Source organism: Triticum urartu, chromosome 4A (genome assembly GCF_056163025.1).
Source record: "Triticum urartu cultivar PI428250 chromosome 4A, HENAU_Tu73, whole genome shotgun sequence".
In the NCBI taxonomy this organism is placed as follows: domain Eukaryota; kingdom Viridiplantae; phylum Streptophyta; class Magnoliopsida; order Poales; family Poaceae; genus Triticum; species Triticum urartu.
In genome coordinates, this window is record NC_141876.1 from 12,510,538 (window position 1) to 12,521,441 (window position 10,904).

The 10,904-nt window shown below is 48.1% G+C and overlaps 2 protein-coding genes and 1 long non-coding RNA gene across 3 annotated transcripts; all 3 read right to left on the reverse strand.

Moving 5' to 3' along the window:
• Window positions 1-293: 293 nt before the first annotated feature.
• On the reverse strand, window positions 294-1,222 carry LOC125553390 (EPIDERMAL PATTERNING FACTOR-like protein 2). The gene is made up of 2 exons (XM_048717177.2): window positions 952-1,222; window positions 294-841 (listed from the first exon to the last, which is right to left on the reverse strand). The coding sequence occupies exons 1-2, from the start codon at window positions 1,036-1,038 to the stop codon at window positions 557-559; spliced, it is 372 nt and encodes a 123-aa protein (XP_048573134.1). The 5' UTR covers window positions 1,039-1,222; the 3' UTR covers window positions 294-556.
• Window positions 1,223-1,878: 656 nt separating this feature from the next.
• On the reverse strand, window positions 1,879-2,250 carry LOC147974425 (pathogenesis-related genes transcriptional activator PTI5-like). The gene has a single exon (XM_087520040.1). The coding sequence runs from the start codon at window positions 2,248-2,250 to the stop codon at window positions 1,879-1,881; it is 372 nt and encodes a 123-aa protein (XP_087376166.1).
• Window positions 2,251-3,517: 1,267 nt separating this feature from the next.
• LOC147974426 (uncharacterized) lies at window positions 3,518-6,709 on the reverse strand. Its single transcript, XR_015601956.1, has 3 exons — window positions 6,501-6,709; window positions 5,146-5,215; window positions 3,518-3,840 (listed from the first exon to the last, which is right to left on the reverse strand). It is a non-coding gene; the product is annotated as an uncharacterized LOC147974426 (long non-coding RNA).
• Window positions 6,710-10,904: the final 4,195 nt, after the last annotated feature.

Here is a 10,904-nt window from a genome sequence, read left to right on the forward strand (position 1 = left end):
ACGGGCAGTTAAGGGCCTGTTTGGTTTTAAATAAGTCACCAACTTATAAGTCGAAAAGTGAAAAAAGCGACTTATTTTACTAAACAGACCCAACTTATAAGTCACCTCAACTTATAAGTCATAAGTTGCTCCACCCCAACTTAAAACTTATAAGTCACCTTCTTTTGCATGAGTCCCACCACCTTTACATAAAAAAGTAAAATGGGAAGATGTGCTCAGATGACTTATAAGTCAGGTGACAAACAAATAGGTACAAATGAGAGCATGAAAAAGCTAGCAACAAAACGGGCAAAACTGCTGGTTCCTTCCTTCGCGTCTGCATTGCATGATCAACACCGCAAACTCGTTACAAAAACTGATTAGCCCTCTACGTACATCTTGGAACAAGAACGGGACACCAAGTTCCTCAAGATTTCATCATCTCCGGTCAACATCAACCAAACAGACAAAAGGATCGACCGACCACCAGTGTCGCATAAGAAAGTCAAACAAGATCCACCAAAAAAACCCCAAAAGATGGCTATACTATTAGTAGTCTAGAACTATGTCGTGCATTTCATGGGCTCAGTATCAAGCGCCCGCACTTGCACCTCCAGCTCAACGGCTTGTAGTTGGAGTGGTCGTCGTAGGAGGACGGCATTGCTCTCCCACCACCACCACCACCGGCTGCAGCAGCCCGGCTGCCATGGCGCCCAAGCTCCATCCTCCTCTTCTTCTTCCCCGGCTCCTGTGGAGAAATGGGCACCTGCACGGCCTCGCAGTGCCCGCAGGACCGGCACCGCCCCGCGCAGCTCGGCGGCCTCGACCCTATCACGCCCCTGATCCCCGCAATGCGCTTGTCCTGCAGGCAGAGGGCGAGGAGGCAGGAACAGGATCAGAACCCCAACCGCACCGCAAGCGAGGAAGCGAATCGTGCATTGACCGTGCGTGTAGTGAGCTGCACGTACGTACCTCGGCGAAGGCGGCGGCGCTGGCGTGGAAGGCGGCGCGGGTGGAAGCGAGGAGGAGGGCCAGTAGGAGCAGGAGAAGATGGCCCATCTGATGATGGGCGGGATGGAAGCTTGGAAGCGAAAAGGCTAGCGGCGGCGGCGGGAGGGGCGGCGGGGGCTGGTGATGATGGGGGCGAAAGGCAAAAGTTGGCGACCGGCTGGCTCGTTGGTGGCGATGCGCGTGCGGGCGTTTTATCCGCGCGTGTAGATTCGCAGAGGAAGAGGACGGGCAGGTGATACAAAACAGCCGGGCGGCTCCCCTGTTGGCTCCTTTTGGCGGATTGCTAGCTTCCGGCGTACAGTGCGTAGTGCATGAATGAATGCTTGTCCAATGAATCTACGGGCGTCTTTGCACGGATTATGGTACTAGGATTTCTCGGAGTAGATGATTTTGAGAGCAAATGAATTTGCAAAATTATGTGCCTGATTCACATGAATAGAAAAAACACAGGACTTCTAAACTCAAATGATAAGAGCATCTCCAACAACCGCGCAACGCATCGCAAGTTAAAAGTCACGGTACGATGCCGGGTTAGCCAGTTTTTACGCGCGACGGTGCGCTGGCTCCAACTGCCGCCGCAAATTAAAGCGCGTCCACGCCGCTCCAGCAGGCACGCTATATTTCAGTTTTTTCCTACTACGATTCGATACATATTTGGTTTCGTAGATAGTTCTCCTACTACTACTACTCGTCCGACTCGGACTCGGTCTCGGTGATGTCCTCCTCCGACGTCGGAGCGTAGGCGTCGAGGAACCGCTCGTCGGCGGAGTTCCAGGAGGACGCATCTCCTAGCGCTTGGTTGTATTTAGCGACCTCCTTTCGCGTTCGCTTGTCCTCGCGATAGTCGGCTCGTTCCTCCCTCCTCTTCGCCCTCCTCTGGGCGAAAAACTATTCCTCGTTGGTGTCTTCCGGAAAGCGATGGCTCCACAACGCCATGGCTTGCTCGTCCATCTCAGCCAGCCTGAGACGATGCTCCCGCCTTCGGTGATTGCGACGATCCTCGTCGGTGAGAAGCCGCGGGAAAGGCGCCACCTCCGGTGTGTGCTCCCGCGTCGCCACGTCGGCGAAGTTCATGTTCTGACGGGACCGCAGGAGGCGCCACGCCGCAGCGTCGTATGCGCGGGCACCCTCCTGGGCGGTGTCGAAGGTTCCGAGACGGAGCCGCATGCCGCCGCCCCACCGAATCTCGGCAGAGTAGGTGTCGGACGGACGCACGCGGACGCCGCGGTAGCCCGTACCTCCCCAGCGGCGAGGCGGCATGGTGGCGCGGTGGTGGCGTGTCGGCGGCAGAGGGCGATGGAGAGATGGAGAGAGCGGCAGAAGGCGCTGCAATTTATAGGCGCGCCGGATGCGGCGCGTCAAATGTAGCGCGCGAGCTGCCGCCTTTTTCCGCGCGTGCTAGTTTTCCGCCATCGCTGGAGCGCGCGAAAACGTCCCACGCATGCTAAAAAGCTAATTTACCCCGCGCGCACGTCTTTTGGCACGGCTGTTGGAGATGCTCTAAGTGGCACACTTGTGGCATAAAGTAACACCACCCTGACGATTTTTACAATTAAAATTGTCATGAAAAAACCCCTCAAAAACTGAAATTTACCATCCAAACAGAAAGTTGTCATACTTCACAACTAAAGTTTTGTCATCCCCAAGCAACTAAACTTGCCATCAAAAACTTGCCAACTGATTTTTTTTCCTTGCCAAAATAGTGTGCAAGGTGGTTGGACAAGAAAGCTCTAGTGTGAAAAGGAAACCGTAGCCTTCTCGTCATCCGTGTGGGCGACTCAAGCGGCCACTCGGTCCACTCTTTTCGGGAGCCGTCGTCGTGCCCCCCTCCTCCCAGCTGACGGTGCGGGACTCCATTCCGCTGGTGTCAGGCGATGCACTGGCGACGGTCAGACGTCATGGTGAAGGCGAACATTGTATTGATGGCGTCTATTCGTGTTTGGGCGGCGACCTGATATCTTCCTCTCCCCTGATGGCATTGTTGAAAGCATGAGGCAGGTGCGCCAAGCGGCGGAGGTCACCCGTAACCGCCGGGACCAACATGGCATTGTCGCCCACCCGCTGGATCAGTGCAAGACCCCCTGCTCTAGTTCGGAAATCGATGATCTGGCCAGGGAGCTGCTGGGCGGTGCCGAACGAGGATGACTACCTGACACTACCTCCATGGTCACCACATCAGCCACAAGGGGTTTTGACCTCTCGAGCCCATGACAAAGGAGATGATGGCTAGTGATCAGTCAGATATGTCTAGATCTACAGTCGAGAGTGTGGAGTTGTCAATGGCTCTTTTGTGGGTTGGTAGCGCCATGCTCATTCCCGCGCCAGATGGTTTGTGGTCGGTGTCGCTGTCCGCGATGCGTGGCGGCGGACGTGTCCTTCCCCACGATATGATTTGATGCCATAAGTGACGGTGGCAAAGCTATTGGTGGGGTGTGGTGATGCTCTCTAGTTGTGACATCCCCGATTCAATCGTACATTAATCATACACGCAAACGTGTACGATTAAGATCAGGAATTCACGGAAAGATATCACAACATAATTCTATAAATAAAATAAGTCATACAAGCATCATATTACAAGCCAGAGGCCTCGAGGGCTCGAATACAAGAGCTCGATCATAGACGAGTCAGCGGAAGCAACAATATCTGAATACAGACATAAGTTAAACAAGTTTGCCTTAAGAAGGCTAGCACAAACTGGGATACAGATCGAAAGAGGCGCATGCCTCCTGCCTGGGATCCTCCTAAACTACTCCTGATCGCCGTCAGCGGGCTGCACGTAGTAGTAGGCACCTCCCGAGTAGTAGTAGTCGTCGTCGACAGTGGCATCTGGCTCCTGGGCTCCAACGTCTGGTCGCAGTAATCGGGTATAGAAAGGGAGAAAAGAGGGAGCAAAGCAACCGTGAGTACTCATCCAAAGTACTCGCAAGCAAGGAGCTACAATACATATGTATGCATTGGTATCAATTGGAATAAGGGTATCATATGTGGACTGAACTGTAGAATGCCGGAATGAGAGGGGATAACTAGTCCTATCGAAGACTACGCTACTGGTAACCTCCATCTTGCAGCAGGAGAAGAGAGTAGATGGTAAATTCACCAAGTAGCATCGCATAGCATAATCCTAACCGGCGATCCTCTCCTCGTCGCCCTGTTAGAGAGCGACCACCGGATTGTATCTGACACTTGGAAGGGTGTGTTTTATTAAGTATCTGGTTCTAGTTGTCATAAGGTCAAGGTACAACTCCAAGTCGTCCTGTTACCGAAGATCACGGCTATTCGAATAGATTAACTTCCCTGCAGGGGTGCATCACATAACCCAACACGCTCGATCCCATTTGGCCGGACACACTTTCCTGGGTCATGCCCGGCCTCGGAAGATCAACACGTCGCAGCCCTACCTAGGCACAACAGAGAGGTCAGCACGCCGGTGTAAATCCTATGGCGCAGGGGTTTGGGCCCATCGCCCTTTGCACACCTGCACGTTGCGAACGCGGCCGGAAGCAGACCTAGCCTAGCAGGCGTTCCGGTCCAATCCGGCGTGCGCCGCTCAGTCGCTGACGTCACGAAGGCTTCGGCTGATACCACGACGTCGAGTGCCCATAACTGTCCCCGCGTAAATGGTTAGTGCGTATAGGCCAGTAGCCAGACTCAGATCAAATACCAAGATCTCGTTAAGCGTGTTATTTTGAAATAACCGCGAACACCGACCAGGGCCAGGCCCACCTCTCTCCTAGGTGGTCTCAACCTGCCCTGTCGCTTTGCCACAAAGATCCACACAGAGGGCTGTCGGGAAAGTATGTCCTTCCAGCCCCCAATTCGTGGATCAACCGCGGGTACTCCTCGAGCCAACCCGACTTTAATCATCACATGTATCATGTATAAAGTATATATTATATACCCGTGATCACCTCCCGAGTGATCACGGCCCGATAGTATAGCATGGCAGACCGACAAAAATGTAGGGCCACTGATGATAAACTAGCATCCTATACTAAGCATTAGGATTGCAGGTAAAGGTAACAACAGTAGTAGCAAGGACAGGCTATGCATCAGGATGGGATTAAGGAAAGCAGTAACATGCTGCACTACTCTAATGCAAGCAGTATAGAGAAGAGTAGGCAATATCTGGTGATCAAGGGGGGGGGGGCTTGCCTGGTTGCTCTGGCAAGGAGGGGTCGTCAACACCTTAGTCGATCGGGGGTACCGGCAGCGGTCTCGGGGTCTACCGGAAAGAAGTAACGGAGGGGGAACACAATAAATAATAGAGCAAACAAAGCAACACAAAGCATAACATGGCAATGCGCGGTGCTAGAGGTGACCTAACGCAGTATGAGGTGATATCGGTAAAGGGGGTAAACATCCGGGAAAGTATTCCCGCTGTTTCACGTTTCCGGACAGATGAACCGGAGGAGGAAAGTTGCGTGTTTACTATGCTAGGGATGCGTGGCGGACGAACGGGCTGCGTATCCGGATTCGTCTCGTCGGTCTGAGTAACTTTCATGTACAAAGTTTTTTCATCCGAACTACGGTTTATTTTATATTATTTTTTAAAGTTTTAATTCATTTTCTAAATTATTAGATTATTTTAATTCAAAATAAATGTGAATTGCTAGGTGCACCCAGCTTAGAGGGGCTGACATGTGGGTCCAAGAGGTCCCAGTTGACCAGTCAAACTTTGACTGGTCAACAGGGGTGGGCCCCTTTGTCATACACTGTTTTACTAACCTAACAGATTAAAAAGACTAATTAGGTTATTAGTTTAACTAACACAGGTTAATTAAGTTAATTAGCCAACTTATCAGGATTAATTAAGTTAATTATTTAGTTAATTAATTAATTAATTAATTAATACCATTTTATTAATTCTTTTTTTTCGTTCCGGGCGTGGGCCCCGTTCGTCGTAGGCCCCAGGGGGCCAAAGCGGAGCGGGTGCTAGCGGTTACGGGAACCACCCGAGCCCGGCCGGGGGAAGCGAGGCGAGGCCACCGGGCAACGGGGCAAACCCACGGGGCGCCGCCGCCGGAGGTGGGCGGTGCGGCGGCGGTAGGCGCGGGGCTGCGCCAGCGGGCGTAGGGCAGGGCCTGTCGCGGGAGGGCGCGCGTGCGAAGGCGTAGCCTGGGCGGCCAGAGGGACGAGACAGGGGAGGCGAGCGGCAAGCGCGAGCAGCGGCAGCAGGAGCAGGTGAGCAGCAGCAAAAGAGGAGCAGCGCAGGCAGGCAACAGCGAAGCAACGCAGCAACAAGCAGGGGCACAACCATGGGCGGCGGGAGGCGAACGCGAACGCAGGCGGGCACAACCACCCGCGGGCGCGGCCGGGCATAGCGGAGCGCGAGACTGAGGCAAGGCTTGGCCGCGGTGAGCTGGGCTGCGCGCACAGGGTGTGCGCGGGCTTGCGGGAGCCGTGGCGGGGCGCGGCCACGCAGAGGCGGGCGCGACTGCGAGGTGAGCGCGGGGATGGCGAGTGCGCGTCCGACGCGAGGAGAGGAGGAGAGGGGGGTCGCTGCTCACCCCCGTTGCAGGGGATCTGGGGCGGCGAGGCTCGGGGTCGGCCGATGAGGAGGAGGCCGAGGACGCGGCGACGCAGGGGAGGAGCAGCGATGGCGTCCGGCGTGGTCGTCCCGGTCGATGGCGACGGTCGGTCCGAGGGGGAGGGGTTCGCTCCCCCGATCTAGAAATGGGGCAGGGAGAGGGAGGAGTGGGGAGAGTGGGGGTGTGGGGCGACGGGGGAGGGAGTGGGTTAGGGTTGCGGGGGTGGACCGGGGATAAGGGAGTGAGGGGGGGCGGCCTGGGCCGGTTTAGGCCGGCCGTTCAGCTGGGCCAGTTGGCCAAGGCCCTTGGGAGCCGGGGATTTTTCTTTTCTTTTGTTCTCTTTTTACCTTTTATTTATTTTTCTTTTCTGTTTTCTTTTAATTTCTCATTTATATTAGTTTTATAAATTATAAAAGCAGTCACTAATTTAGTGTTAATAATTATGCTATTGTCCCATTAACTTAGGGGCAACTAAATAAACAGTTTATTATTTTATAAAATGCAAAAGACATTTATTTCATTGTTTTACCAACTGTTTTAATTATTCAATTGCATCTAAACTTTCTATAAGAATGTGGTTTCTTCACCTCAATTAGTTAGGGATTATTTGCCACGATGAACAATTTAGTTTTAATGTTTGAAAACTTTTACTGTTGGCCTATATTTCAAATTTGAATTTGAATCATTTTTGAGCTAACTCGAGTTTATCAACAGTAACCGAGGTGACGTGGCATCCTTAGCAGAGGGTTACTGTAGCTTAATTACCCGGGCGTCACACTAGTGTAGACCAGCCATCAGGTGCCAATTGCGAGGATGGTGTGGGGGCTCCGGAATGTCCCTAACCCAAAAATTTAGCGATCCTTGTCAAAGACTTTGTGATGTGGCAAGTGGCTCTTGTGCGTATGCAGCTGCAGGAACTATGGAAAGTGGAGGAGAAAACAAATGATGAATTTTATTGGGGGGTTTATCTCGACTACCCGATCTCGAGTTCCAGCATGAATACCCTAGGTGTGACCCTAGTTTGTTATACCTTGCAAAGACGATGTTCTATGCTGTGTTAACTTCAGGAATGAATTTCTCAAAGTTTGCTCGGACTTTATATCCAGGGTGAAAATCCACCATAGGACCTTCGGCCACTGGATCCGGTGATGGTGGCGCTTGCGTGTTGTGCCCTTACTGGGGGCATCCCTTTTGGAGAAGCACTTCAACAGTAGCCGCGACTCTCCTAGGTCTTTAAGGTGCACAGTGACCGCAGGGCTCATCGGTGACTTCTTCTCTTTGTCTTGTCGGTGTTCTGAATTCCTTTCGACGGTCCAACATTGCTAGTTCCTTCTACTTCTCGGTCTGATCTCGTGGTGAGGCGTGCTAAGATTTTGTTAATGGCTGCTTGTTGTATTAGTTATTCTATGATCTAAACCATTGCATCTGTAATTTTGTCTTGTTTGATAGGGCCAGCTGCTAATTGAAGGCAACCAACTCTGCTCTGTTTTCTGAAAGCCTGTTGATAGGGTCGGCCCATGCATGAATGCGCGCTAATAGGCCCAACCGCTAATTGAGGGGCTATTTCTAGTTAATGCGAGATAATCATCGGTTGCTAATTGGTCATATCTTAACCAAAAAACACAGCCTTGGTCTCAATGTTTTGGCTCTCTGACCTAGTAAAACAGGATAAAGGGAGCACTTGTTAACATATCGTGGGATTAGAAATGAAGAAAATTAAATTTAAATTAAAAATGAAGAAAGTTCAATTTAGATTAGAAATTTAATATTGTGTTGGTTAAAATGAACAAAAATAAAAAATTCAAGAAAAATAAAAATGATTCTAAGACAAAATGAATTAGTGGCAAGTGGCATTGGTATTACCCATAAAGAGTAGAAAATGAAAACAAATATGAGAAAAGTTGCACACAATTTACACAGAAAATAGTGATCTCTTGAAATATGCAAAAGACACATATAATAGTGATTTTTTCGCAAAAAATAAGTTTTATAAGAATGGGTGAATTACTTGCATTGGCATTGCTCTTAAAGAAGAAACGAAAGAAAATAAAAGCTGAAATATATTCAAAATAAAGAAGTTTTCTAAGAAAGGATGGATTAGTGGTCTTGGGCTCACCTTAAAGAAGAAAGGAAATAAAATAAAAAATAAAGAAAATCCCTAATAATGATTTTTTCTAAGGAAGAATGAATTAGTGGTATTGGCATTGCCATTTAAGAAAAAATAAAATAAAAATAAAAATTTGCACACAATATACACAAAATTTTGTGTTTTTTATAGTAGGCAAGTATAAACATATAACAATGGAATTTCCACAAAAGAGGTTTCTAAGAAGGAATCAATTGGTGGCATTGATATTACCATTAAATAGGAAAGAATGTGAATTAAAAAATAAAACAAATCAAAATAATGAAGTTTTTTAAGGATTAATGAATTACTAGCATTGCTTACCCTTTAAGAGGACATGAAATGAAAAAAAAAATCTAAAACAAATAATCATAAAATTGTCACACAGTTTATATAAAAATAGATTTTTATATTATCAGAACAAAAAAAAATTATAAGAAGGAATGGATTAGTGGCATTGGTATTGCCCTAAAGAAGAAATGAAATGAAATAAAAAATAAAACAAAATGAAACTACTAATTTTTTAAGAAAGAATGAATTAGTGGCTTCGGTATTACCCTTTAAGAGGAAAGATAGTGAAATAAAAATGAAAACAAAACCAAATAATGAAGTTTTCTAAATAATAATGAATTAGTGGCACTGGTGTCACTATTTAAGAAGAAAGGAAAAACTATCTAAAACAAACAATGAAAAATTTGCACACAATACACAAAATTGCACTCTTTTAAAATATGCAAGAATAAGCATATTATGGTGGAATTTTGCAAACAAAATTCCTAAGAATTAATAAATTAGTGGTATTTGTGTTACCCTTAAAGAAGAAAGAAAATGACATACAAACTATTAAAAGAAAAACAATGATGTTTTATAAGGAAGAATGAATTAGTGACATTGGTATTACCATTTATGACGAAAGAAAAAAAATTTAAAAAACTTGCACAACTTTGCCCTGAAATTGCACTTTTGTAGTATGCAAAAGACAAACATATAATAGTGCAACTTTCTGAGAGGCAATTACCGCAACTTTCGCACATATTGTATAATGTTTGTGTGTGTAATGTATACTCACCCAACATCCCAAAGATACCCACAAAATAGAAAAAAACAAAGCGACCAATAACCAAAAAGAAAAAAACAATAGCAAAAGGGCATAAAAGCAGGAATATATATGTATTTTGAAGGGGTGGGGAAAAATATATAAAGGGGTAGAGGGGAAGGTTGGGGCATTTCCTATTTGGCGCCACAGGCGCCAGTTAACGTGCATTTTGTTAACTGGCGCCTGCGGCGTCCGTAAATGGGCCGGCCCGTCTAGGCGCCGGTGGATGATTTTTTTTAAAATTCTGTGAACTTTTTTGAGATTGATGAATTTTTTTGAATATTGATGATTTTTTTTCGAAATTTAATGAACATTGTTCTTGAAAATGGATGAACTTTTTTTGATTTATGAACTTTTTTTCAGTTCCATGAACTTTTTTCTTTCTAATAAAATCTGCCCAGATATTGTTTCCGTAGTAAGGAAAGTAATCTCCCGTCATCCAGGAGTAGCACACACAGGCACAGCCTGCTTGAGCAAGCCAGCAGTAGTCCGGCCACTACCTTAACGTGCCCATATATATTCTCGCCGACGGTGACAGACCAACCGCCGATCCAGCTAGTTCTCCTCGTATGCCATCGCCCGCCGCCCTGAGCATGCAAAGCGCCTCCATCCATCCCCTGCTTGCCGTAGCCCTCCCGCTCCCCACCCCGATTGGCTCGCACACAATCTCGACCACTAGCTCCGGTGTTTAGGTCGTCGCCCTCCCCTTCACTCCAACGCCTTCCGCCATGCTCGTCCGTCCAGACTCCTCCTACTGGCATCCATCCATCTCCCTAGAGTAGAGAGAGAGAGAGAGAGAGAAAGAGAGTAGAGAGCCTTATATTGCAGTGCAAGAATTGATTACGATCATTCAGAATCAGATTATAATGTCTCCGATAATTCAACTCCTAAGCTGAAGCAACCATCCGCTCCAAGGCATGCGGTAAGTGGATTAACCCATGAGAAGAGCCAGTGGCAGATCAAGTGATCGTTACGGTTGGCGTATCGCCGCCATGTTCAGTTCCTTTCTCTAAATCTCTTTGAATAACGGCGCCTTGTGTAGCTTGCATTGCAATCCCAGGCAGATTACTTGTTCGGAATGGTTCGTTGGCCACTCTCTGTCTGCCTTTGCAGGCTCCGAACCTGCGATCGGTGATCGGTATATATAGGCCACCGTTCATCG

Bases quoted from the DNA above. Each gene is read 5' to 3' on its own strand.
- LOC125553390 (XM_048717177.2), bottom strand. From the start codon at position 1,038: ATGGGCCATCTTCTCCTGCTCCTACTGGCCCTCCTCCTCGCTTCCACC. The intron at 842-951 runs GTACGTACGTGC...CTCTGCCTGCAG, and splicing joins GCGCCGCCGCCTTCGCCGAG to GACAAGCGCATTGCGGGGAT.
- LOC147974425 (XM_087520040.1), bottom strand. From the start codon at position 2,250: ATGCCGCCTCGCCGCTGGGGAGGTACGGGCTACCGCGGCGTCCGCGTG.